Here is a 27,911-nt window from a genome sequence, read left to right as displayed (position 1 = left end):
ATGATATTATTAGCTTTTTAAACTCAAAAAGCTACGAAAAGTCTTTAAAATCAGATTCTTTTTACCTTTACGTATAACTCAGTTTTTGTGAGCTTCTAGTTTTCGAAAGCTAAATAAAAAAACTATTTGTTTTGTTTCAGTTTTTAGCTTTTTCAGACTGATGCTGTCCAAAAGCAAAACCAAACTGGGCCTAAAACGCACAGACTGATGCTGTCCAAAAGCAAAACCAAACTGGGCCTGAAACGCACACGCTCACGCACAGACGTGCACACAGAGTTCGTTACCGACTCCTACTAATTCTACAGTATTTTGACTCTATATATTGCAGCTGTAGAAGTACGAACAAGCTAAGCTATACAGAACGGCCTCATTATGTTACTGGGAAAACTGACAACAGTCGTGATTACTATATCAGATGTTCATAAGAAAAAGTCGCATCGTCTCAGCCTCAATCAAAGCACGTACACCATGCCGACCTCCAGCAGTGACGCCGGCGGCACGCGCAGCGCGACGTCCGGGCCGCGGCAGTTGCGCCGCAGGAAGTTGTACCCGACGTCCACCGCCAACCGCTTGAGCACCGACGACCCGGGCTTGCACTGCACGTGCGAGTGCCCCAGGATGAACGCAGTGCCGGCCTCCCGGGCCGCCGCCAGCGCCTCCAGCTCATCCGCAACCTGCTTGTTCTCCGCGGCCTCCGGGCTCACCACGTGGCTGTCGATGAAGAACCGCACCTGCTTCGGCCCCGCCGCCGAGCTGATCTCCGCGTCCCTGGGGCTAAGGCTGTCGGCGGCCGTGGCGCGCACCTCCACGGTGGACGCTGCCGAATGCTGCACGCTGTCCTGGAGGTCGTAGCTGGCGCGGCGCCGCAGCGGGTTGCTCGCGATCACGGTCAGCCGCCGCTCCTGCTCCCCGGGATCCAGCTCCAGCTCCCGCTCGCTGGCCTCGCTGCAGCGGTACGAGGCGTCCAGCGTTATGAACGTGGCCAGGGTCTCCACGAGCTCCGTCTCGAACGAGTCCACGTCCTGGTGCACGTCGCGGTAGCCGTAGCGCACGATGCACCGGTACGAGCGGTGGCCCGGCGGGCCGACACGCCCGATGAGGTACCGCTCCGCCGGGAATACGTACGGCACTGGCACCGACTTGACGCACACGAACACCAGCACCTGGTGGAACGCCGGGAGGTTGGTCACGAACCGGGAGAAGTTGGCCGGGACGCCCGACGTCAGGTCTGTGTACACGAGGCCGATGCCGGGGACGCGGACCATGCCCAGCCTGTCCCCGAGGGCGAGGAGCCACTCCAGGGTCACCTTGTTGTGCAGGTCGAACTCGTACTTCTTGATGGTCGTGTAGTGCCAGATGAGCATGACGGCCATCAGGATGAGCGCCAGGAGGATGGGGAGCCACGCGCCTTCCAGGAACTTGATCAGGGACGCGGAGAAGTAAAGCGCCTCGATGGATCCAAAGAACAGGAGGAAAGCCAACGCCAGCAGCGGTGGCCTGTGCCAGCAGAGAACGATGACCAAGGATGTCAGGAACGTGGTCACCAGCATCACTGTGATCACAGCCAAACCTGCGGACAGCATGCAACTCGATCGTCAGCAAGGATAATCTGACGCTGAGTAACATAGCAAAATTAATCAAGAAGCCAATAAAATCGGACACTGTGTAATAGCCAACTAGTTTATCTTACCAGATGCATTTCCCATGTGTTTTGTATCTCTAAACCCAACGGTCACAGCAATGCAGAGGATCATAAGCAACCAATTGATCTCGGGGATGTATATTTGGCCATGAATTTTCTCAGATGTGTGTACAACTTTCACTCGAGGGAAGCAGCTCAGGGACAGGCTCTGGTTGATGATTGAGAATGTTCCGCTGATGATTGCTTGGCTTCCGACCACCGAAGCCAAAATTGCCAATATAAGCACTGGCCATCTGATCTTATCTGAGATTTGCATCAAAGAAAACTTCACATGAATTCGACCGGTATTGAATTTCTAAGAGATAAGAAATCATTAGAAAACTATCAGTCATCAGTTGCATAAATCAATAGAATTGACCTTTGGACCCTTCTGTCCTGTCTTATAAGTAGAAATTATATAAACCTTCAAAGAGAAAACTATTCAATGAAATAGAGTTCCGGATGTACAGTAGATTTATTAGCCACTACATTTTCTAACTTCTTTTCATGCAACAAGAGGGGAGCAGGCCCCTACTGAACCTTTTCCTACTTATTAATCAAGCTGTTATGATTGACATAAAATTTGTGACCAAGATATTTTTTGTGTGTTGAACTAGCAAAACTCAAATTATACATGGAAATGTCATGAAAATACAAGAGCCAATGACAAGGCGTACCTGGAACTGCGATGTAAAATCCAACTTGTGAGCTAGAGTAAAAGTCATGATGTTTTGATAAGTAAGCAGCTTGACCCATGTATGCCAAAATCAGTGCGGGGTAAACTAGACAAGTGAAAGCAAGCTGCACCAGAAGTGTAGACCTAGGTGATCTGCACAATAATTTGACAGAGAAATATTATACGAACTCTCATGCAGGTCAAGAAGTTACCTGGATTGCACTGTATGAGAAATGTCCAAGATCTGCAAACATTGCTTCTGATCCTGCGCCATCAGCAAGTTAGGCATTAGTTTAATTATTGATACAAACCAGAGAATCCATTCAAACAGAATGAAACATATAATAAGGAGTCCACAAAGATATCATTCCATAGTTCACCTGTCATGCAGAGCAAGATTCCACCAAGTGACATCCATCCATATTTTCTAGTCTTTTTTAAGAACTTGAACATGTAAGACGGATTTAGAGCTTGGTAGATCTGAGGATTCCAGTGGATGATATTATAAAGGCCAAGAGCACTCATGCAGAACAGCCAGGCTAGAACTATCGGGGCGAACAGAAATCCAACCCGGTGCGTACCATAGTGCTGGAGGGCAAATAGGAATGCTAATATGACACAGGTTATTGGAATGACAGCATCTGCGCGTAGAAGAAGTAAATCAGTATATGCCAAACAGGGAGGTTCAAACTGGGAACAGGTGAAATACTGTAGCAAGATAACTTATTATAAAAGTCGCCATTTTGATTTTTCACCCTCTAGTAAAAGATGCTATTGGAATTTTAACTTTGCATTAGTGACAAAAACTAGTGATTCCGGTTATTTCTTTCACTGCCGTATAGATGCTGTCGAAATAATTAACATAAGGGCAGACCCAGTGTCAAAGACTCCCACATGAGCGGGGTTTGGGAAAGGTATAAACCAAGGCTAGGTTTCTTCCGTGAATGTGGAGGCTGCTTTAAACCAACGACGTGGTGACTCAGTGAGACAGTTCTCACAATTGCAGCAGGCTTGTCGAAATAATTAACATAAGAATGTACCTACCATTTTTTCTCAACCGAACTCATGAACACAGACACAGCATTGCCAAAAGACAACTTTCATAGCAGAACCAAGATAAGTTGGGAAAAATCATGTCAACAAAACAAGACAGCGAATGCAATCCTTTGTGCCACCCAGTACTCGCAGCTGGAATAGGAATCTAAACCTAGAAGGTCCTGGAGGTACTTCACGACTGATTGTCTATGGACAATGGAAGCCCAGTTGCTACCAGATAAGAATATTCACTAGCAATGTGGGGAAGGATGTCCCTCCAAATGTGAAAAACCTCTAGCAAGCATAGCAAAGAGGAAATGAACTGAAAGTTCTCTGGGATAATAACTCACATTCACGGTGATCCTTGGACAGCGAGAACTCCAGGCCTGAAACTGCCGAGAACACTGTGGCACGTTTTCAGAAAGAACCACAGTAAGGAACCCGTCACCAGCACTTCAATAATCTGAAGAAGAAAAGGAATCCAATCCAAGTAGGGCAAAGGAAAGGGAAGCTGATCTGAGGATACCGGATATAGCTGGCGTGAGAACACCGTCCCCGATAACCATGCATGTCCCGATCATAACCATGACCAGCAGAGCGACGCGCAGCTTCCTGTGCCGCTCAAGCCACACCTTGATGCGGGACTTGTCGGTGATTTCAGGAGGGCATTCCAGCTTGTAGGTGGAAAGCTCCTCATCGGCGATCTGCCGGTTCGGGAGGAGGCTCACATTGGCGTGCCTGCAAATCAGAGAGTAGAGGGCAAACGTTCCTCCTGCAAAATCGCAAAAAACATATAAAACTTAACTTAAGCCTGCACAGCAGGTGAGAGCTACTCTGCTAGCTTTTTTTTCTTTTTTTTTTTTTTTTTGACGCGCGTACCCTCGCCATTGTCGTCAGCTCGCAGGACAACGGAGACATACTTGACGAGAGGGATGAGGGTGAGCGTCCAGAAGACGAAGGAGAGCACGCCGAAGATCTCCTCGTTCGTCTCCGAATGCTGGATGTCCTCGGCGAAGGTGCTCTTGTACACGTACAGCGGAGAGATGCTGAGGTCGCCGTAGACCACCCCCAGGCTCTGGTACGCCAGCAGCAAGGTGGTCTTCCACGAGTCTCTCTGCAAGAAGAAGAACCCCAGACGGCCTAGTGATTCAGCAAGCATTGCTGCTCCATCCACCTCGGGAAAATTTTGGGGTAGCAAAAACACACACACATACCTTTGGGGACCTCAGGCCCCTACCGAACTCGAGATCCATCGCTCGGCGAGGCGAGAGCCAGCCTACCTGCTAGCCTTCACTACTTCACACATAACACTGGCCTTTCTTTCCGCACAATTGAACGAACACACCAGCTTCGAACCACGGCCTTTGTTCCAAATCCCCGAGCAGTGAAGAATCTACTGGGAGGGAGGGAAGAAAGAAAGGGGGAGAAATACCTCAGAAACTGAGAGAAAAAAAAACGCCGGACGGAAGAAATCGAGGTTCGTATGAGTTCAGCTTGCTCAACAGCCTGCTCAAGGGGGATGGGATAGAGCAGAGGGACCAGCCGACCAGACGAGGCAAAAGCGACAGGCCATGGTTAAAGCCGGTGGCGCCCTCCCCCTGCGTTACCGAATACCGATAGGGAGAGGCAAGGAAAGGACGGCCACGTGTTCTTGGAGCTGTGGACTGGACTACTCATTGCTACTGCTGCTGCTACTACCAGCACAGCACAGCATGGCTCTACACAGGAGAGAGATCCGATCCGAGTCGCGGTCGCGAGGAAAGGGAAGCACAAACACAACAGAGCCAACAAAAACCAAGTGGAAAAGGGCGATGAAGAGCCGGCCAAGAACCAAAATGAAAAGAAAAACACACACACACACAAACACATCTCCCTCGGTCACATCGAAATTGACATCTCGTTTATATCCACGGAAGGTGATGTGCAGATTCAAGCAAGGTGTGGTGTCGATGCAATCGGAGTCGGAGGGGGGGAATGGCATGCAAATACGTTTGGGGTGGGGTGGGGAGCAGAGTCGAGGAGGAGCACGCCACGTGAAACTACGGACAAATGCATGTGATCCCACTTTTGAGGACACGCGCGTGCCACCACCGCAGCCATGTAAAAGCTAGGCGCCGTTTCATCCCCATGACTGACGGTCCTGGAGAGCTGAAAACCCCCCATGACCATGGCCATGAGACGAGAGTGACCTGCTTGCTCCTGGCTGAGAACGACGGCCGCCGCAGTTACCGCTAGTAGCGCGCGAATGACATCCATGTTGTACTACTACTACATAATAGCCGGTCCGAAGCTCTAGTTCCCGAACTGCTGCTGTCTGTTTCGTGCCAAGCAATGCGATCCCCGTGAGAGCATCTGCTTGCTATGGCGAGGATTGGATGGTCCAGGACCCAGGACTCCGCCGCAAGGAACGGACGACGACGCTATAGCCAACCAAATCCCCCACGAGGCCGCAAACACGAGAATAACAAGAGAGCATCTGCCCATTATTTATACTACCTTCTTGTAGCTTTGTATCCTATCTAGAGTAAGCAAATGACGATGGAGCCTTTTTTTTCGCCAACAGGCTGAAGAAAAAGGCAGACCACGAAATCCCAGGCCCTTTTTTGCTGAAGATAACGGGAAAAAGTACCAGACAGCGTAGAAAAACGTCACCTTGCGAGAGCGAGGCTCCTCTCCTCTTCTCCGGACTGGACTGTGGCACAGAGACCACAACTAGCGTTTTTTTAATATATATAAGTGTTTAAATGGAGCAAAGCAAGAAATTGAGCGGTGGCTCTGGTGGTCATCTGGCGAGGACGACGGGGAAGGGAAAGGGGGGAAGACTCGCAGAGTCTCTCCTGTACTCTGCTCTCCTCTACTCCCCAACCACCGAAGCTGCAGCTTGCAGTACTACTAGCGTGCTGCTGAACGGAGCGAGTTTGGCAGTGACATTAATCCTCCATCAATGAACGCCAGGAAACCGGACGCAGAGATCGACTTCGCCGCATTTATTTATATACCACTGTCTGTCGCCAGAAAAGAATGCCTCCCTCCCTCCCGTCGTAACCCCAACCCACACACACACACACAAAATAAACAATTTAAAACGCGTCGAGGAATTTAGCTACGGAGGAGTGGAGTAGTAGTAGTAGCAGCTCGTAAAGCTCGCACCTTTTTTAGCAGCATCAACGCGTACCAAACGAGCAGCTCCCCAAGAACACGCGGATTGCCGCGCCTGCCAAGTCTCCTCGCGGACGTCGCGATGCAGGGTGCCGCGGCAAGGAGGAGGGAGCCAGGGAGGGGGACTCGGCTCGCCCCGGACGAAGACGAGAAGCCGGGCGTACGTCCACTCCAGCCGCGCTACGCTCCATCACTCGTCGCAAGTCACAGCTACTACTGGGTTGGTGGTATCCATTGATGATCGGACAAGACTGCTGCGAACGCCACCAACACTGTAGCATGCCCGTCAGTCTATCTCCAACAGTTGGCCGCCCATACAAATACAACAATGGCGACCAATAATTCCAAAGAACGGGCCCGGCCGCCAGGGGTGAGCAGAGCAGATTCCAAGGGCGGTGCGGTGTCCAGAAGCACGCACGCGCGGCTTAAGTTAACGACTAGGTCGGTTTGTTAACGTAGAACTCACCTTTGGCTCGCGAGCCACATAAAAAACTGGATATGCACGCATACATACAGTCTTAATCTTGTCCATACCGAAATCAGGACAGTCCAAGATAGCTCTTTTTACCAATTACCATCCTTGAATTAGTTGTTGTAGATAGTATACTTGTCTGGTCTGCTTCCGACCATCCGTAGTTATTGCAGCTGCAATTCATAAAGACAAAATACCGTAGAAACCGCAGTCAAATTAAAGCCACAACAGTAAGCAACAAAGAGAAATTAAATAAAGAAAAGAATACAGAACAATAAAACAAAGTACCTATAATTAGTCTAGCCACTTATATATTTTTAGATAATGGATACCGGTCCGGCTTCTCCTCACTCGGAGGATTAGCCAACTCACATAAAGTATTTACAAGAAGCAGTCAAAACGACTAGCCCACATTGAGGGACAAACCTCCTAAAACACATCATGAAGACCATGGTTTGTAAACCAGAACAAGCACACAACCATAGCCAGACCTATAAAGCAATTCGATTTGTAAACCTCCATTCATGGTCCGTAAAAATATGAAGAGCTGTGCACTCCATCCGACGGCAAGCTTTCTTTATTTGGATACCCTCTTCTTGCTTATGAAGATCAGCCCACGTCCTAAACCAATGCGTTTGTCACACCCGGATTTAAGGGATAAAGTCGGGTGCGCCTCATATGTGCGCCAAGAAGAACATCACATATAATAACAAAATATATAGAGATAAATGCCACAAGTATCATTATTACAAAGCGAAAGTCTTACAAAAATAGATGATAACAATAAAACGAAATAAATAATTATTCCTTGGCGACATCAAGCTGACTGGGAGATGCCACCTAGATAAGCTCATATTCCTCGTTGTAGGACTCCTCTTGGACCACCTGCTCTTCACCTATGGGGGGTTATATATCACAAGAGTGAGTTCATAAAAGATCATAGCTCAACAAGTTGTGGGGAATAGTGTGCATGAACTCACCAAAGGTGAGAGTTCATGTGAAGTGTAAGGCTGATCAACAAATAAGGGTTAAAGCTGAGCATTGCTTTTAGTAAGTTGGTTAAGTTTTATTAGTAGTTACTAAATGTAAGTATATACCTGTCGGGGACCATAATTAGGGGTACCCTCAAGACTCCTAATTCTCAGATGGTAACCCCCATCAGCATAAAGCTGCTAAGGCCTGATGGGTGCGATTAAGTCAGGGATCAGTCCATTCGAGCGACTCGATCACGCCTCGCCCGAGCCTAGCCTCGGACAAGGGCAGCCGACCCCGGAGGATTTCCGTCTCGCCCGAGGCCCCCCTCCAACGGCGAACATATTTCCGGCTCGCCCGAGGCCCTGCCTTCGCTAAGAAGCAACCCTGACTAAATCGCCGCACCTACCGACCAAGTCGCAGGAGCATTTAACGCAAAGGTGGTCTGACACCTTTATCCTGACGCGCGCCCCCCGGCAGAGCCGAAGTGACCGCCGTCACTTCGCCGCTCCACTGACCGGCCTGACAGAAGGACAGCGCCGTCTGCGCCACTCCGACTGCAGTACCACTTGACAGAGTGAGACTGACAGGCAGTCAGGCCCTGCCAAAGGCACCATAGGAAGCCCCGCTTCGCCCGACCCAGGGCTCGGACTCGGGCTAGGTCCCGGAAGACGGCGAACTCCGCTCCGCCCGACCCAGGGCTCGGACTCGGGCTAAGTCCCGGGAGACGGCAAACTCCGCTCCGCCCGACCCAGGGCTCGGACTCGGGCTAAGTCCCGGAAGACGGCGAACTCCACTCCGCCCGACCCAGGGCTCGGACTCCGCCCTGGCCTCTGCCGACGACCTCCGCCTCGCCCGACCCAGGGGCTCGGACTCGGCCTCGGCCATGGAAGACAGACTCGACCTCGGCTTCGGAGGAGCCTCCACATCGCCCAACCTAGGGCGTAGGCCAGCCACGTCAACAGGAAGCGTCATCATCACCCTACCCCGAGCTGACTCGGGCCGCAGGGTACAAGACCGGTGTCCCATCTGGCTAGCTCCGCCAGATAGGCAATGATGGCGCCCCGCATACTCTGTGATGACGGCGGCTCTCACCCCCCTTACGGAAGCAAGAGGACGTCAGCAAGGACCCAACCGCTCCGACAGCTGTCCCTCCGCCAGGCTCCGTCGCTCCTCCGACGGCCACGACATCACACCAGCTGGGTGCCAAAATCTCTCCGGCTGCCACATCGGCATGTACTTAGGGCGCTAGCTCTCCCCCGCTAGACACGTAGCACTCTGCTACACCCCCCATTGTACACCTGGATCCTCTCCTTACGCCTATAAAAGGAAGGACCAGGGCCCTCTTAGAGAGGGTTGGCCGCGCGGGGACGAGGACGAGACAGGCGCTCGCTTCCCTTTCCCGCGTGGACGCTTGTAACCCCCTACTGCAAGCGCACCCGACCTGGGCGCGGGACGAACACGAAGGCCGCGGGATTCCCACCTCTCTCACGCCGGTCTCCGACAGCCTCGCTTCTCCCCCCTTCGCGCTCGCCCTCGCGCTCGACCCATCTGGGCTGGGGCACGCGGCGACACTCACTCGTCGGCCCAAGGGACCCCCCGGTCTCGAAACGCCGACAGTTGGCGCGCCAGGTAGGGGCCTGTTGCGTGTTGACGAACAGCTTCCCGTCAAGCTCCAGATGGGCAGTCTCCAGCAACCTCTCCGACCCAGGACGGTGCTCCGTTTCGGGAGTCTTGAGTTCATGTCATTCGACGGCAGCTACGACATGATACTCCTTCCACCGCCGTGCGACAGCGACAATGGCGACCGACAGCCCGCCCGCCGGCGGCGAAATCGACGACGTCTTCCCCGCGTGGTGGAAGAACAACTCTCGACCTCGTCCCGCCTTCTTCCCCACCGACGGAGGGGAAGGCGGGGCAGCCAAGGCCAAGCAGGAGGCAGCGCCTCGTTGGCTGTCGAGCGAGCCGACAGCATCGGCACCCCAACGAGGGGCGCACCGGGTATCGACTTCGCGCCTGAGACGAAGACGAGCGTCGTCTCCCCGCAACACGCCAATCCCGAGCAAGCGGACGACGCCAGCGCGCTCGCGGAGAGCTTGCTGGGCGTCACCCTCGTACCTGAGACGACGGTGCAGTCAGTCCCCGACGTGACTTCATCGCCGCTCGTCGACCAAAAGGTACCGACCGATTCCCATCCTACGTCATTTGGATTCAGCCTCAACCCGCCTAGCGACCTTGCTTTGGCGGGCGCTCTCGTAGAGGCGAGTTCAAACCCTCTGGGGTTTCGCATGCGGTCGCCTTGGGACCGGCTGACGGACGTCTCGACCTACGGGCCCTCTGGGTCCGAGGAAGACGACGAGCCCAGCATCTGTTGGGATTTCTCCGGACTTGGCAACCCTAGTGCCATGCAGGACTTCATGACCGCATGTGACTACTTCCTCTCCGACTGTTCCGACGGTAGCCGCAGCCTCGACGACGAGGACTGCGGCCCAAGCCGCGAATGTTTCCACGTCGATCTAGGGGGTCCCTCCGAAGGCAATCATCTCGGCATGCCGGAGGACGGTGATCTCCCTAGGCCGGTGCCCCGCGTTGACATCCCACGGGAGCTAGCTGTGGTCCCCGTTCAGGCGGGGGGCCATGACCCACAGCTCGAGCAAATCCGCGGGGTGCAGGCCAGGCTCGATGAGGGAACAGGAGCGCTTGAGCCGATCCGCCGGGACGTTGGGCAGGCATGGGCGGGCCAACCCCCGGCCGGAGAAATACGTCATCTGCCCCAGGGCTTCCAGCACCGCGTCGCCGATGACGTCAGGGTCAGGCCGCCACCCGCATCTAGTGGGGTCGGCCAGAACCTGGCTGCAGCAGCGATGCTTCTCCGCGCGATGCCGGAGCCATCCACCACCAAGGGTCGGCGAATCCAGGGGGAGCTCAAGAACCTCCTGGAAGGCGCTGCTGAAAGGGAATTAGGCTTACACCTAGTTCTCAAATAATTTTGGTGGTTGAATTGCCCAACACAAACAATTGGACTAACTAGTTTGCTCTAGTGTATAAGTTATACAGGTGCTAAAGGTTCACACTTAGCCAATAAAAAGATCAAGAGTTGGGTTCAACAAAAGAGCAAAGGGCCAACCGAAGGCACCTCTGGTCTGGCGCACCGGACTGTCCGGTGTGCCACCGGACAGTGTCCGGTGCACCACCGGACCTGTCCGGTGCACCAGAGGACTCCAACTCAAACTCGCCACCTTCGGGAATTTCCAGAGGCACTCGCGCTATAATTCACCGGACTGTCCGGTGTACACCGGACAGTGTCCGGTGCACCAAGGAAGAGCGGCCTCAGGAACTCGCCAGCTTCGAGAATCTCCAACGGCTAGTCCGCTATAATTCACCGGACATGTCCGGTGTGCACCGGACTGTCCGGTGCAACTCCAGAGCAACGGCTATTCGGCGCCAACGGCTACCTGCGACGCAATTAATGCGCGCGCAGCGCGTGCAGAAGTCAGGCGCGCCCATACTGGCGCACCGGACAAGGAACAGTGCATGTCCGGTGTGCACCGGACATCCTGGCGGGTCCACAAGTCAGAAGCTCCAACGGTCAGAATCCAACGGCATTGATGACGTGGCGGGGGCACCGGACATGTCCGGTGCGCCATCGAACAGACAGCCTCCCAACGACCACTTTTGGTGGTTGGGGCTATAAATACCCCAACCACCCCACCATTCATGGCATCCAAGTTTTCCACTTCCCAACTACTACAAGAACTCTAGCATTCAATTCTAGACACACCAAAGAGATCAAATCCTCTCCAAATTCCACACAACGCCATAGTGACTAGAGAGAGTGATTTGCTTGTGTTCTTTCGAGCTCTTGCGCTTGGATTGCTTTCTTCTTTCTTGATTCTTTCATTGCGACCAAACTCACTTGTAATTGAGGCAAGAGACACCAAACTTGTGGTGGTCCTTGTGGGAACTTTGTGTTCCAAGTGATTGAGAAGAGAAAGCTCACTCGATCCTCGGGATCGTTTGAGAGAGGGAAGGGTTGAAAGAGACCCGGCCTTTGTGGCCTCCTCAACGGGGAGTAGGTTTGCGAGAACCGAACCTCGGTAAAACAAATCCACGTGTCACACTCTTTATTTGCTTGCGATTTGTTTTGCGCCCTCTCTCGCGGACTCGTTTCTTTATTACTAACGCTAACCCGGCTTGTAGTTGTGTTTATATTTGTAAATTTCAGTTTCGCCCTATTCACCCCCCCTCTAGGCGACTATCAATTGGTATCAGAGCCCGGTGCTTCATTAGAGCCTAACCGCTCGAAGTGATGTCGGGAGATCACGCCAAGAAGGAGATGGAGACCAGCGAAAAACCCATTACAAGCCACGGGAGCACTTCATCGGAAGAGTCCCGCACCAAGAGGAGGGAGAAGAAGAAGAGCTCCTCCAAAGGGAAGGAGAAGAAATCTTCTTCTCACCACAAAGAGAAGAAGGAAAAATCTTCTTCCCACAAGCCGCATCGGAGTGAGGACAAGCCAAAGAGGATGAGGAAAGTGGTCTACTACGAGACCGACACTTCATCAACATCGACCTCCGGCTCCGATGCGCCCTCCGTAACTTCTAAACGCCAAGAGCGTAAGAAGTTTAGTAAGATCCCCCTACACTATTCTCGCATTTCTAAACATGCACCTCTACTTTCCGTCCCATTAGGCAAACCACCAACTTTTGATGGTGAAGATTATGCTAGGTGGAGTGATTTAATGCGATTTCATCTAACCTCACTCCACAAAAGTATATGGGATGTTGTTGAGTTTGGTGCACAGGTACCGTCGGTAGGGGATAAAGACTATGATGAGGATGAGGTGGCCCAAATCGAGCACTTCAACTCTCAAGCGACAACAATACTCCTCGCCTCTTTAAGTAGAGAGGAGTATAACAAAGTTCAAGGGTTGAAGAGCGACAAGGAGGTTTGGGATGTGCTCAAAACCGCACACGAGGGAGATGAGCTAACAAAGATCACCAAGCGGGAAACGATCGAGGGGGAGCTCGGTCGGTTCCGGCTTCGCAAAGGGGAAGAGCCACAACACATGTACAACCGGCTCAAGACCTTGGTGAACCAAGTGCGCAACCTCGGGAGCAAAAAGTGGGATGACCACGAGGTGGTTAAGGTTATTCTAAGATCCCTCATTTTCCTTAACCCCACTCAAGTTCAATTAATTCGTGGTAATCCTAGATATACTAAAATGACCCCCGAGGAAGTTATCGGGAATTTTGTAAGTTTTGAGTGCATGATCGAAGGCTCGAGGAAGATCAACGAGCTTGATGATCCCACCACATCCGAAGCTCAACCCGTCGCATTCAAGGCGACGGAGGAAAGGAAGGAGGAGTCTACACCAAGTAGACAACCAATCGACGCCTCCAAGCTTGACAATGAGGAGATGGCGCTCGTCATCAAAAGCTTCCGCCAAATCCTCAAACAAAGGAGGGGGAAAGACTACAAGTCCCGCTCCAAGAAGGTTTGCTACAAGTGTGGTAAGCCCGGTCACTTTATAGCTAAATGTCCATTATCAAGTGACAGTGACAGGGGTGATGACAAGAAGGGAAGAAGAAAGGAGAAGAAAAGATACTATAAGAAGAAGGGCGGCGATGCCCATGTTTGTCGGGAGTGGGACTCCGACGAAAGCTCAAGCGACTCCTCCGACGACGAGGACGCCGCCAACATCGCCGTCACCAAAGGGCTTCTCTTCCCCAACGTCGGCCACAAGTGCCTCATGGCAAAGGACGGCAAAAAGAAGAAGGTTAAATCTAACTCCTCCACTAAATATGAAACTTCTAGTGATGATAATGCTAGTGATGAGGAGGATAATTTACGTACCCTTTTTGCCAACCTCAACATGCAACAAAAGGAGAAACTTAATGAATTGATTAGTGCTATTCATGAAAAGGATGACCTTTTGGATACTCAAGAGGACTTCCTTATTAAAGAAAATAAGAAGCATGTTAAGGTTAAAAATGCTTATGCTCTAGAAATTGAGAAATGTCAAAAATTAACTAGTGAGCTAAGCACTTGCCATGAAACAATAGACAACCTTAGAAATGAAAATGCTAATTTGTTAGCTAAGGTTGATTCTCATGTTTGCAATGTTTCAATTCTCAACCCTAGAGATAATAATGATGATTTGCTTGCTAGGATTGAAGAATTGAATATTTCTCTTGCCAGTCTTAGATTAGAAAATGAAAATTTGATTGCTAAGGCTAAAGATTTTGATGTTTGCAAAGTTACAATTTCCGATCTTAGAGATAAAAATGATATTCTACATGCTAAGATTGTTGAACTTAATTCTTGCAAACCATCTACATCTACCATTGAGCATGTCACTATTTGTACTAGATGTAGAGATGTTGATATCAATGCTATTCATGATCATATGACTTTAATTAAACAACAAAATGATCATATAGCAAAATTAGATGCTAAAATTGTCGAGCATAACTTAGAGAATGAAAAATTTAAATTTGCTAGAAGTATGCTCTATAATGGGAGACGCCCTGGCATCAAGGATGGCATTGGCTTCCAAAGGGGAGACAATGTCAAACTTAGTGCCCCTCCTAAAAGATTGTCTAACTTTGTTAAGGGCAAGGCTCTCATGCCTCAGGATAACGAGGGTTACATTTTATACCCTGCCGGTTATCCCGAGGACAAAATTAGGAAAATTCATTCTAGGAAGTCTCACTCTGGTTCTAACCATGCTTTTATGTATAAGAGTGAGACATCTAGCTCTAGGCAACCAACCCGTGCTAAGTTGCCTAAGAAGAAAATTCCTACTACATCAAATGAACATAGTCTTTCATTTAAAACTTTTGATGCATCTTATGTGTTGACTAACAAATCCGGCAAAGTAGTTGCCAAATATGTTGGGGGCAAGCACAAGGGATCAAAGACTTGTGTTTGGGTACCCAAAGTTCTTGTGTCTAATGCCAAAGGACCCAAAACCATTTGGGTACCTAAAATCAAGAACTAAACTTGTTTTGTAGGTTTATGCATCCGGGGGCTCAAGTTGGATCATCGTCAGCGGGTGCACAAACCACATGACAGGGGAAAAGAAAATGTTCTCCTCCTATGAGAAAAACCAAGATCCCCAACGAGCTATCACATTCGGAGATGGAAATCAAGGTTTGGTCAAAGGATTGGGTAAAATTGCTATATCCCCTGACCATTCTATTTCCAATGTTTTTCTTGTAGACTCTTTAGATTACAATTTGCTTTCTGTATCTCAATTATGCAAAATGGGCTACAACTGTCTTTTCACTGATATAGGTGTCACTGTCTTTAGAAGAAGTGATGATTCAATAGCATTTAAGGGTGTGTTAGAGGGTCAGCTATACTTAGTAGATTTCGATAGAGCTGAACTCGACACATGCTTAATTGCTAAGACTAACATGGGCTGGCTCTGGCATCGCCGACTAGCACATGTTGGGATGAAGAATCTTCACAAGCTTCTAAAGGGAGAACACATTTTAGGACTAACAAATGTTCATTTTGAGAAAGACAGGGTTTGTAGCGCATGCCAAGCAGGAAAGCAAGTTGGTGCCCATCATCCACACAAGAACATCATGACGACCGACAGGCCGCTTGAGCTACTCCACATGGATCTATTCGGCCCGATTGCTTACATTAGCATCGGCGGGAGTAAGTATTGTCTTGTAATAGTGGATGATTATTCTCGCTTCACTTGGGTGTTCTTTTTGCAGGAAAAATCGCAAACCCAAGAAACCTTAAAGGGATTCTTGAGACGGGCTCAAAATGAGTTCGGCTTAAGGATCAAGAAAATTAGAAGCGACAATGGAACGGAGTTCAAGAACTCACAAATTGAAGGTTTCCTTGAGGAGGAGGGCATCAAGCATGAGTTCTCTTCTCCCTACATGCCACAACAAAATGGTGTAGTAGAGAGGAAGAATCGAACTCTATTAGACATGGCAAGAACCATGCTTGATGAGTACAAGACTTCGGATCGGTTTTGGGCCGAGGCGGTCAACACCGCCTGCTACGCCATCAACCGGTTATATCTACACCGAATCCTCAAGAAGACATCCTATGAACTCCTAACCGGTAAAAAGCCCAACATTTCATATTTTAGAGTCTTTGGTAGCAAATGCTTTATTCTTGTTAAAAGAGGTAGAAAATCTAAATTTGCTCCTAAGACTGTAGAAGGCTTTTTACTTGGTTATGACTCAAACACAAGGGCATATAGGGTCTTTAACAAGTCCACTGGACTAGTTGAAGTCTCATGTGACGTTGTGTTTGATGAAACTAACGGCTCTCAAGTAGAGCAAGTTGATCTTGATGAGACAGGTATTGAAGAGGCTCCGTGCATCGCGCTAAGGAACATGTCCATTGGGGATGTGCGTCCTAAGGAATTCGAAGAACCTCCAAATGCACAAGATCAACCATCCTCCTCCACGCAAGCATCTCCACCAACTCAAAATGAGGATGAAGCTCAAGTTGATGAAGAAGAAGATCAAACAAATGAGCCACCTCAAGATGACGTCATAGATCAAGGGGGAGATGCAAATGATCAAGACAAGGAGGATGAAGAACCAAGGCCGCCACACACAAGAGTCCACCAAGCAATCCAACGAGATCACCCCGTCGACACCATCCTTGGCGACATTCATAAGGGGGTAACAACTAGATCTCGTGTTGCACACTTTTGTGAGCATTACTCTTTTGTTTCCTCTATTGAGCCACACAGGGTAGAGGAAGCACTCCAAGATTCGGATTGGGTGGTGGCGATGCAAGAGGAGCTCAACAACTTCACTAGAAATGAGGTATGGCATTTAGTTCCACGTCCTAATCAAAATGTTGTAGGAACCAAATGGGTCTTCCGCAACAAGCAAGATGAGCATGGTGTGGTGACAAGGAACAAAGCTCGACTTGTGGCCAAAGGATATTCTCAAGTCGAAGGTTTGGATTTCGGTGAAACCTATGCACCCGTAGCTAGGCTTGAGTCAATTCGTATATTATTGGCCTATGCTACTTACCATGGCTTTAAGCTTTATCAAATGGACGTGAAAAGTGCCTTCCTCAATGGACCAATCAAGGAAGAGGTCTATGTTGAGCAACCTCCCGGCTTTGAAGACAGTGAGTACCCTAACCATGTCTATAAGCTCTCTAAGGTGCTTTATGGGCTTAAGCAAGCCCCAAGAGCATGGTATGAATGCCTTAGAGACTTTCTTATTGCAAATGGATTCAAAGTCGGAAAGGCCGATCCTACACTCTTTACTAAAACTCTTGAAAATGACTTGTTTGTATGCCAAATTTATGTTGATGATATTATATTTGGGTCCACTAACAAGTCTACATGTGAAGAGTTTAGTAGGATCATGACACAAAAGTTCGAGATGTCTATGATGGGGGAGTTGAAGTATTTCTTGGGATTTCAAGTGAAGCAACTCCAAGACGGCACCTTCATTAGCCAAACGAAGTACACTCAAGACATTCTAAACAAGTTTGGAATGAAGGATGCCAAACCCATCAAGACACCCATGGGAACCAATGGGCATCTAGACCTCGACACGGGAGGTAAGTCCGTGGATCAAAAGGTATACCGGTCGATGATAGGTTCTTTGCTCTATTTATGTGCATCTCGACCGGATATTATGCTTTCCGTATGCATGTGTGCAAGATTCCAAGCCGACCCTAAGGAAGCTCACCTTAAGGCCGTAAAACGAATCTTGAGATATTTGGCTTATACTCCTAAGTTTGGGCTTTGGTATCCTAGGGGATCCACATTTGATTTAATTGGTTATTCGGATGCCGATTGGGCGGGGTGCAAAATCAATAGGAAGAGCACATCAGGGACTTGCCAGTTCTTGGGAAGATCCTTGGTGTCTTGGGCTTCAAAGAAGCAAAATTCGGTCGCTCTTTCCACCGCCGAAGCCGAGTACATTGCCGCAGGTCATTGTTGCGCGCAATTGCTTTGGATGAGGCAAACCCTGCGGGACTACGGTTACAAATTAACCAAAGTCCCTTTGCTATGTGATAATGAGAGTGCAATCAAAATGGCCGACAATCCCGTCGAGCATAGTCGCACTAAGCACATAGCCATTCAGTATCATTTTCTTAGGGATCACCAACAAAAGGGAGATATCGAGATTTCTTACATTAATACTAAAGATCAATTAGCCGATATCTTTACCAAGCCTCTTGATGAACAAACTTTTAACAAACTTAGGCATGAGCTAAATATTCTTGATTCTAGGAACTTCTTTTGTTAAATTGCACACATAGCTCTTTTATATACCTTTGATCATGTCTCTTTCATATGCTATGACTAATGTGTTTTCAAGTCTATTTTAAACCAAGTCATAGGTGTATTGAAAGGGAATTGGAGTCTTCGGCGAAGACAAAGGCTTCCACTACGTAACTCATCCTTCGCCGTCACTCCTAGGGGGAGACAGCGTGAGCACAAAGCACAAGAACTCCATCTTTGGTATAATCTTCACTCATTTGTTTTGACCAAAGAGGGAGAATGTAACTTGAGGGCTCTAATGATTCCGTTTTTGGCGATTCATGCCAAAGGGGGAGAAAATATGAGACCAAAGCAAAAGGACCGCACCACCACCAATTTCAAAAACTTTGTGTTTTCCAAAGATATTATCAATTGGTATCCTATTGTGTTCAAAAGGAGGAGAAAGTAGTATTTAAAAAATGACATATAAAAACCCTCTTGAACACTAAGAGGAGGATCTCATTTAGGGGGAGTTTTGTCTAGTCAAAGGAAAAGCATTTGAAACAGGGGGAGAAAATTTCAAATTTTAAGAATGCTTTGCAAAATCTTATTTATTTACCTTTGATTATTTGCAAAAGAACTTTGAAAAAGACTTACAAAAGAATTTGCAAAAACAAAAAAAATGTGGTGCAAGCGTGGTCCAAAATGTTATAAGTAAGAAACAATCCATGCATATCTTGTAAGTAGTTATATTGGCTCAATTCCAAGCAACCTTTGCACTTACATTATGCAAACTAATTCAATTATGCATTTCTATACTTGCTTTGGTTTGTGTTGGCATCAATCACCAAAAAGGGGGAGATTGAAAGGGAATTAGGCTTACACCTAGTTCTCAAATAATTTTGGTGGTTGAATTGCCCAACACAAATAATTGGACTAACTAGTTTGCTCTAGTGTATAAGTTATACAGGTGCTAAAGGTTCACACTTAGCCAATAAAAAGATCAAGAGTTGGGTTCAACAAAAGAGCAAAGGGCCAACCGAAGGCACCTCTGGTCTGGCGCACCGGACTGTCCGGTGTGCCACCGGACAGTGTCCGGTGCACCACCGGACCTGTCCGGTGCACCAGAGGACTCTAACTCAAACTCGCCACCTTCGGGAATTTCCAGAGGCACTCGCGCTATAATTCACCGGACTGTCCGGTGTACACCGGACAGTGTCCGGTGCACCAAGGAAGAGCGGCCTCAGGAACTCGCCAGCTTCGGGAATCTCCAACGGCTAGTCCGCTATAATTCACCGGACATGTCCGGTGTGCACCGGACTGTCTGGTGCAACTCCGGAGCAACGACTATTCGGCGCCAACGGCTACCTGCAACGCAATTAATGCGCGCGCAGCGCGCGCAGAAGTCGGGCGCGCCCATACTGGCGCACCGGACAAGGAACAGTGCATGTCCGGTGTGCACCGGACATCCAGGCGGGTCCACAAGTCAGAAGCTCCAACGGTCAGAATCCAACAGCATTGATGACGTGGCGGGGGCACCGGACATGTCCGGTGTGCACCGGACTGTCCGGTGCGCCATCGAACAGACAGCCTCCCAACGGCCACTTTTGGTGGTTGGGGCTATAAATACCCCAACCACCCCACCATTCATGGCATCCAAGTTTTCCACTTCCCAACTACTACAAGAACTCTAGCATTCAATTCTAGACACACCAAAGAGATCAAATCCTCTCCAAATTCCACACAACGCCATAGTGACTAGAGAGAGTGATTTGCTTGTGTTCTTTCGAGCTCTTGCGCTTGGATTGCTTTCTTCTTTCTTGATTCTTTCATTGCGACCAAACTCACTTGTAATTGAGGCAAGAGACACCAAACTTGTGGTGGTCCTTGTGGGAACTTTGTGTTCCAAGTGATTGAGAAGAGAAAGCTCACTCGATCCTCGGGATCGTTTGAGAGAGGGAAGGGTTGAAAGAGACCCGGCCTTTGTGGCCTCCTCAACGGGGAGTAGGTTTGCGAGAACCGAACCTCGGTAAAACAAATCCACGTGTCACACTCTTTATTTGCTTGCGATTTGTTTTGCGCCCTCTCTCGCGGACTCGTTTCTTTATTACTAACGCTAACCCGGCTTGTAGTTGTGTTTATATTTGTAAATTTCAGTTTCGCCCTATTCACCCCCCTCTAGGCGACTATCAGCTGCGGTCCGACGGGCCGAGAGCTCTGCCTCCCGAAGGCAGGGATACCCCTCGGAACCTCATGCCGCGACTTCCCGATTCATGCGGGAAGCCTCGGTCTACACCGGGCGCACGCGCAACACCGCGCCTGCGGCTCCGGGCCGCCTCGGCAACGAGCACCATCATCGCGACCGTCGGGCCCACCTCGACGAGAGGGTGCGCCGAGGCTATCACCCCAGACGTGGGGGACGCTACGACAGCGGGGAGGATCGGAGTCCCTCGCCCGAACCGCCCGGTCCGCAGGCCTTCAGCCGGGCCATCCGACGGGCACCGTTCCCGACCCGGTTCTGACCCCCGACTACTATCGCAAAGTACTCGGGGGAGACGAGACCGGAACTGTGGCTCGCGAACTACTGTCTGGCCTGCCAACTGGGTGGAACGGACGACGACAACCTCATCATCCGCAACCTCCCCCTGTTCCTCTCCGACACCGCTCGCGCCTGGTTGGAGCACCTGCCTCCGGGGCAGATCTCCAACTGGGATGACCTGGTCCAAGCTTTCGCCGGCAATTTCCAGGGCACGTACGTGCGCCCCGGGAATTCCTGGGACCTCTGAAGCTGCCGGCAGCAGCCAGGAGAGTCTCTCCGGGACTACATCCGGCGATTTTCGAAACAGCGCACCGAGCTGCCCAATATCACCGACTCGGATGTCATCGGCGCGTTCCTCGCCGGCACCACCTGCCGCGACCTGGTGAGCAAGTTGGGTCGCAAGACCCCCACCAGGGCGAGCGAGCTGATGGACATCGCCACCAAGTTCGCCTCTGGCCAGGAGGCGGTCGAGGCTATCTTCCGAAAGGACAAGCAGCCCCAGGGCCGCCCATCAGAAGATGCTCCCGAGGCGTCTACTCAGCGCGGCGCCAAGAAGAAAGGCAAGAAGAAGTCACAAGCGAAACGCGACGCCGCCGACGCGGACCTTGTCGCCGCCGTCGAGTACAAGAACCCTCGGAAGCCCCCCGGAGGTGCCAACCTCTTCGACAAGATGCTCAAGGAGCCATGCCCCTATCATCAGGGGCCTGTCAAGCACACCCTTGAGGAGTGCGTCATGCTTCGGCGCCACTTCCACAGGGCCGCGCCACCCGCAGAGGGTGGCAGGGCCCGCGACGACGACAAGAAGGAAGATCACCAAGCAGGAGAGTTCCCCGAGGTCCGCGACTGCTTCATGATCTACGGTGGGCATTCGGCGAATGCCTCGGCTCGGCACCACAAACAAGAGCGCCGGGAGGTCTGCTCGGTGAAGGTGGCGGCGCCAGTCTACCTAGACTGGTCCGACAAGCCCATCACTTTCGACCAAGCCGACCACCCCGACCACGTGCCGAGCCCGGGGAAATACCCGCTCGTCGTCGACCCCGTCATCGGCGACGTCAGGCTCACCAAGGTCCTTATGGACGAAGGCAACAGCCTCAACATCATCTATGCCGAGACCCTCGGGCTCCTGCACGTCGATCTGTCCTCCGTCCGAGCAGGCGCTGCGCCCTTCCACGGGATCATTCCCGGGAAGCGCGTCCAGCCCCTCGGACGACTCGACCTTCCCGTCTGCTTCGGAACGCCCTCCAACTTCCGAAGGGAGACTCTGACGTTCGAGGTGGTCGGGTTCCGAGGAACCTACCACGCGGTACTGGGAAGGCCATGCTACGCGAAGTTCATGGCCGTCCCCAACTACACCTACCTGAAGCTCAAGATGTCGGGCCCCAACGGGGTCATCACCGTCGGCCCCACGTACAAGCACGCGTTCAAATGCGACGTGGAGTGCGTGGAGTACGCTGAGGCCCTCGCCGAGTCCGAGGCCCTCATCGCCGACCTGGAAAGCCTCTCCAAAGAGGTGCCAGACGTGAAGCGTCATGCCGGCAACTTCGAGCCAGTGGAGACGGTTAAGGCCGTCCCCCTCGACCCCAGTGGCGACGTCTCCAAGCAAATCCGGATCGGCTCCGGGCTCGATCCCAAATAGGAAGCAGTGCTCGTCGACTTTCTCCACGCAAACGCCGACGTCTTCGCGTGGAGTCCCTCGGACATGCCCGGCATACCGAGGGATGTCGCCGAGCACTCGCTGGATATTCGGGCCGGAGCCCGACCCGTCAAGCAGCCTCTGCGCCGATTCGACGAGGAGAAGCGCAGAGTGATAGGCGAGGAGATCCACAAGCTAATGGCGGCAGGGTTCATCAAAGAGGTATTCCATCCCGAATGGCTTGCCAACCCTGTGCTTGTGAGAAAGAAAGGGGGGAAATGGCGGATGTGTGTAGACCACACTGGTCTCAACAAAGCATGTCCGAAGGTTCCCTACCCTCTGCCTCGCATCGATCAAATCGTGGATTCCACTGCTGGGTGCGAAACCCTGTCTTTCCTTGATGCCTACTCAGGGTATCACCAAATCAGGATGAAAGAGTCCGACCAGCTCGCGACTTCTTTCATCACGCCCTTCGGCATGTACTGCTATGTCACCATGCCGTTCGGCTTGAGGAATGCGGGCGCGACGTACCAGCGATGCATGAACCATGTGTTCGGCGAACACATCGGTCGCACGGTCGAGGCCTACGTCGATGACATCGTAGTCAAGACAAGGAAAGCTTCCGACCTCCTTTCCGACCTTGAAGTGACATTCCGATGTCTCAAGGCGAAAGGCGTCAAGCTCAATCCCGAGAAGTGTGTCTTCGGGTGCCCCGGGGCATGCTCTTGGGGTTCATCGTCTCCGAGTGGGGCATCGAAGCCAACCCGGAGAAGATCGCAGCCATCATCAGCATGGGGCCCATCAAGGACTTAAAAGGCGTACAGAGGGTCATGGGATGTCTCGCGGCTCTGAGCCGCTTCATCTCATGCCTCGACGAAAAAGGTCTGCCTCTGTACCGCCTCTTAAGGAAGGCTGAGTGCTTCACTTGGACCCCTGAGGCCGAGGAAGCTCTCGGGAACCTGAAGGCGCTCCTCACAAAGGCGCTTATCTTGGTGCCTCCAGCTGCCGGAGAAGCCCTCTTGGTATACGTCGCCGCGACCACTCAGGTGGTTAGCGCCGCGATTGTGGTCGAGAGGCAGGAAGAGGGGCATGCATTGCCCGTTCAGAGGCCAGTTTACTTCGTCAGCGAGGTACTGTCCGAAACCAAGATCCGCTACCCACAAGTTCAGAAGCTGCTGTATGCAGTGATCCTGACGCGGCGGAAGTTGCGACACTACTTCGAGTCTCATCCGGTAACTGTGGTGTCATCCTTCCCCCTGGGGGAGATCATCCAGTGCCGAGAGGCCTCGGGCAGGATCGCAAAGTGGGCGGTGGAAATCATGGGCGAGACAATCTCGTTCGCCCCTCGGAAGGCCATCAAGTCCCAGGTCTTGGCGGACTTCGTAGCCGAATGGGTCGACACCCAGCTACCGACGGCTCCGATCCAACCGGAGCTCTGGACCATGTTTTTCGACGGGTCGCTGATGAAGACGGGAGCCGGCGCGGGCCTACTCTTCATCTCGCCCCTCGGGAAACACCTACGCTATGTGCTACGCCTCCATTTCCCGGCGTCCAACAATGTGGCTGAGTATGAGGCTCTGGTCAACGGGTTGCAGATCGCCATCGAGCTAGGGGTCCGGCGCCTCGACGCCCGTGGTGACTCGCAGCTCGTCATCGACCAAGTCATGAAGAACTCCCACTGCCGCGACCTGAAGATGGAGGCCTACTGCGATGAGGTTCGGCGCCTGGAAGACAAGTTCTACGGGCTCGAGCTTAACCACATCGCTCGGCGCTACAACAAGACTGCGGACGAGCTGGCTAAAATAGCCTCGGGGCGAACAACGGTTCCCCCGGACGTCTTCTCCCGGGATCTACATCAACCCTCCGTCAAGATCGACAACACGCCCGAGCCTGTGGCGCCCTCGGCCCAGTCTGAGGTACCCTCGGTCCAGCCCGAGGTACCCTCGGCACAGCCCGAGGCACCCTCAGCTCGGCCCGAGGCGCCCTCGGTTCAGCCCGAGGTACCCCCGGCCTCCGAGGGTGAGGCACTGCGCATCGAGGAGGAGCGAAGCGGGGCCACGCCTGATCGAAACTGGCAGACCCCGTACCTGCAATATCTCCACCAAGGAGAGCTACCTCTCGACCGAGCCGAGGCTCGGTGGGGGGCGCGGCGCGCCAAGTCGTTCGTCTTGCTGGGCGATGAGAAGGAGCTCTACCACCGCAGCCCCTCAGGCATCCTCCAGCGGTGCATCTCCGTCACCGAAGGTCAGGAACTCCTGCGAGAGATACACTCGGGGGCTTGCGGCCATCACGCAGCGCCTCGAGCCCTTGTCGGGAATGCTTTCCGACAAGGCCTCTACTGGCCAACGGCGGTGGCTGACGCCACTAGAATTGTCCGCACCTGCGAAGGGTGTCAATTCTATGTGAAGCAGACCCACCTGCCCGCTCAGGCTCTGCAGACGATACCCATCACCTGGCCCTTTGCTGTATGGGGTCTAGACCTCGTCGGCCCCTTGCAGAAGGCGCCAGGGGGCTACACGCACCTGCTGGTCGCCATCGACAAATTCTCCAAGTGGATCGAGGTCCGACCTCTGAACAGCATCAGGTCCGAGCAGGCGGTGGCGTTCTTCACCAACATCATCCATCGCTTCGGGGTCCCGAACTCCATCATCACCGACAACGGCACCCAGTTCACCAGCAGAAAGTTCTTGGACTTCTGCGAGGATCACCACATCCGGGTGGACTAGGCCGCCGTGGCTCATCCCATGTCAAATGGGCAAGTAGAGCGTGCCAACGGCATGATTCTACAAGGGCTCAAGCCTCGGATTTACAACGACCTCAACAAGTTCGGCAAGCGATGGATGAAGGAACTCCCCTCGGTGGTCTGGAGCCTGAGGACAACGCCGAGCCGAGCCACGGGTTTCACGCCGTTCTTCCTAGTATACGGGGCCGAGGCTGTCTTGCCCACAGACCTGGAATACGGCTCTCCGAGGACGAGGGCCTACAGCGATAAAAGCAACCAAGCCAGCCGAGAAGACTCGCTGGACCAGCTGGAAGAAGCTCGGGACAAGGCCTTACTACACTCGGCGCGGTACCAGCAGCCCCTGCGACGCTACCACGCCCGAGGGGTCCGGTCCCGAGACCTCCAGGTGGGCGACCTGGTGCTTCGGCTGTGACAAGACGCCCAAGGGAGGCACAAGCTCACGCCCCCCTAGGAGGGGCCATTCGTCATCGCCAAAGTTCTGAAGCCGGGAACGTACAAGCTGGCCAACAGTCAAGGCGAGGTCTACGGCAACGCTTGGAACATCCAACAGCTACGTCGCTTCTACCCTTAAGATGTTTTCAAGTTGTTCATATACCTCACACCCACGCAAAGTTTAGTCATCAAGGAAGGGTCGGCCTCGCCTCGGCAAAGCCCGACCCTCCCTCGGGGGCTAAAAGGGGGGGAACCCCCTCTGCGTTGAAATTTTCCTCGAAAAAAGATCTCTTCTGCCAGAATATCTTTCGTGCTTTTTGACTACTTCGAAAAGTGGATCCTGAAAACGACGGAGTGCACGTAAGCAGCCAAGGCTGACCGAGCCGAGGGACTCCTACGCCTCCGGGATACGGATACCTCACTCATCACCTTCTGCGATAAGTAACTCACGTTCGGATAAGTGATTCCGCGGACCGGACAAGTCTTCACGTTCGGAAGTTCTTCTGCCGAAGCAATCCTTCGAGCCTTCTCGACTGAGTCGGTGACAGAGCCTCATGGACGGGTAAAAGTGCGTGTAAGCGGCAAGGCCGACCGAGCCGAGGGACTCCTACGCCTCCGGGATACGGATACCTCACTCATCACCTTCCGCGAGAAGCAACTCTTGCTCGCACAAACATCCCTGTTACCGACAAAAAAGTCCAGATACTCGAAACAAGAGGAAAAGAGACGCAGCTTTACAACACAGCGAGGGTGTGTGTTTTGGCCTCGGCGGCCGCAGAAGGCACACGCTACGAGACAATCTGATCCTGCAGGCTCGGGTCTTGACGCTGGAAGGGGTAGCAACACCCTCGGCATCGACGACACCTTCGGCGAGGTCCGACCCAGCCTCGGATGGCGACGCGGTCCGAGGATTTCCACTCCGAAGGACGACGTCATCGCCACGCCCGGGCCATCGCCGCCAGGGACTTCTCTGGGAATCCGGCCCGGGCAGGCGGCTCGGCCGGTCACCCCGGGGGCCTCGGCCAACCATCTTCCAAGAGCGCCAGCCCGACCCGAGGCTTCGGCTGGTCAATTCCAGCATCGGTCCCGCCAACGGACGACCCGGCTAGGCTCCGACCAACCAGGTTTCATTTTCGAGCCAACTCTGCCCCTGTTCATGCTGATATTGCTACCCCTGGCCTCGGCTCATCGAAGAGCGGCCAAGGGGTCCCTTTAACTAAGCTTGAGGAGCCTCGGACAACAAGGCCGACCGAGCCGAGGGACTCCTACGCCTCTGGGATACGGATACCTCACTCGTCACCTTGACACGGGGCGACTCACGCTTGGTGAAGCGGTTCAGACAACCAACAGGCGAGTCTTAGTGCTCGAAAATGAGTAAAAAACACGGCTCCGTGCCAAAATTACATACATGTTCAGGCCTCGACAGCCATAATGAACGAAAACACTGGCATTCAAAGTGCCATTACAAACGGAACTCCGGTTCCCCCTCCGCAGGTACGAACAACCCCACTCGATGGGGGCGGGCCTGCAGAGCAACAGAAGACCGACGAACGGCGCGCCGTCGCCTGCTCCGGCAGCAGCGACGACGACGACTTCTGCTCCGGGGGGCCAAACAGCGGCAGCACTGACCTCAGGGCGGGTGCTGCTGCCAGGAGGCCCCCACCCATGCCCAAACTTGTGAGGCAAGGACGGGCAGAAGGCCGTAGAGTTGGAGGTCGGTCCGTGGGCGGCCCTGGCTATCTCGTCGGCGGAAGAACCTCTTCCAGCTGCTGTGGCAAACGCCGGCGCCGCGAGCGGCTCCGAAGCCACTCACGTCCGAGAGCCAGGCACGGTGCAGCTGCCGGCGCCACGGACGACGACCGCCCTTCCCTCCGATCACTGAGTGAAGGAGCGGGCCACAGCCCACGCAGGGGCCGACCCCAACTCGGCACACTCCCCTCCCCAGCCCTGGTGATGAAAATCCTTGAGGCTGAGGGAGGGGCAGAGGCCGCAGCCCGGCTCGCTTTCCCCCACCATCAAGCTGGAGGTCACCATCTTGGGTGACCGCCGGCAGAGGGGTGCAGCCGGGCTGCATGATGAAAATCCTTGAAGCCGAACGATGGCTGAAAGGTACCAACTCCCGCGGAGTTGCGTTCCTCCAACTATGAGGCGAGAAGACGGCGGGTATCCCCCATCCGGGGGCTTGGAAGGTGGAAAGACACGATGCATAAGGCAGCGCGAAGACATGGTCGCCTTCCGAAGGGGGTCACCCTCCTTTTAAAGACAACTCTCCCTACTTGCGCCCCCAGCCGTCACGGGCTGAGTCTTCTCCAACACGCTCCAAGGCCCTCCCCTGCGGCGCGGGGGCTGGGTCCCA

The 27,911-nt window shown here is 52.5% G+C and overlaps 1 protein-coding gene across 6 annotated transcripts; it reads right to left on the bottom strand.

Moving 5' to 3' along the window:
• Nucleotides 1-205: 205 nt before the first annotated feature.
• Nucleotides 206-6,928, bottom strand: LOC100279541 (Potassium transporter 2). 6 transcript variants are annotated; one of them, XM_008674476.3, is made up of 10 exons: nucleotides 6,543-6,928; nucleotides 4,607-4,785; nucleotides 4,272-4,506; nucleotides 3,919-4,164; nucleotides 3,743-3,796; nucleotides 2,738-2,998; nucleotides 2,570-2,622; nucleotides 2,359-2,482; nucleotides 1,691-1,945; nucleotides 206-1,570 (listed from the first exon to the last, which is right to left on the bottom strand). In XM_008674476.3, exons 2-10 carry the CDS (start codon nucleotides 4,643-4,645, stop codon nucleotides 453-455), a joined length of 2,385 nt encoding a protein of 794 aa, XP_008672698.1. In that variant the 5' UTR covers nucleotides 4,646-4,785; nucleotides 6,543-6,928; the 3' UTR covers nucleotides 206-452. The 6 variants fall into 6 exon arrangements, with proteins under 6 accessions (XP_008672698.1, XP_008672705.1, XP_008672709.1 ...); XM_008674483.3 differs by lacking the exon at nucleotides 6,543-6,928 and adding an exon at nucleotides 6,045-6,256; XM_008674487.4 differs by lacking the exon at nucleotides 6,543-6,928 and adding an exon at nucleotides 6,045-6,251 and having other exon boundaries at nucleotides 4,607-4,788.
• Nucleotides 6,929-27,911: the final 20,983 nt, after the last annotated feature.

The sequence above is a fragment of the Zea mays genome, chromosome 1 (genome assembly GCF_902167145.1).
Source record: "Zea mays cultivar B73 chromosome 1, Zm-B73-REFERENCE-NAM-5.0, whole genome shotgun sequence".
In the NCBI taxonomy this organism is placed as follows: domain Eukaryota; kingdom Viridiplantae; phylum Streptophyta; class Magnoliopsida; order Poales; family Poaceae; genus Zea; species Zea mays.
Note: the sequence above shows the minus strand (reverse complement) of the source record. Positions and strands in the feature narration are given on the sequence as shown.

What these genes read in the sequence shown, in the direction of transcription:
- LOC100279541 (XM_008674476.3), bottom strand. Translation starts at nt 4,645, where the DNA reads ATGGATCTCGAGTTCGGTAGGGGCCTGAGGTCCCCAAAG. An exon ending in GTCCAAGGATCACCGTGAAT is followed by an intron (nt 2,999 to 3,742) that starts GTGAGTTATTAT and finishes TTCTACGCGCAG; the next exon opens with ATGCTGTCATTCCAATAACC. An exon ending in ATTTTACATCGCAGTTCCAG is followed by an intron (nt 1,946 to 2,358) that starts GTACGCCTTGTC and finishes TGCAAATCTCAG; the next exon opens with ATAAGATCAGATGGCCAGTG.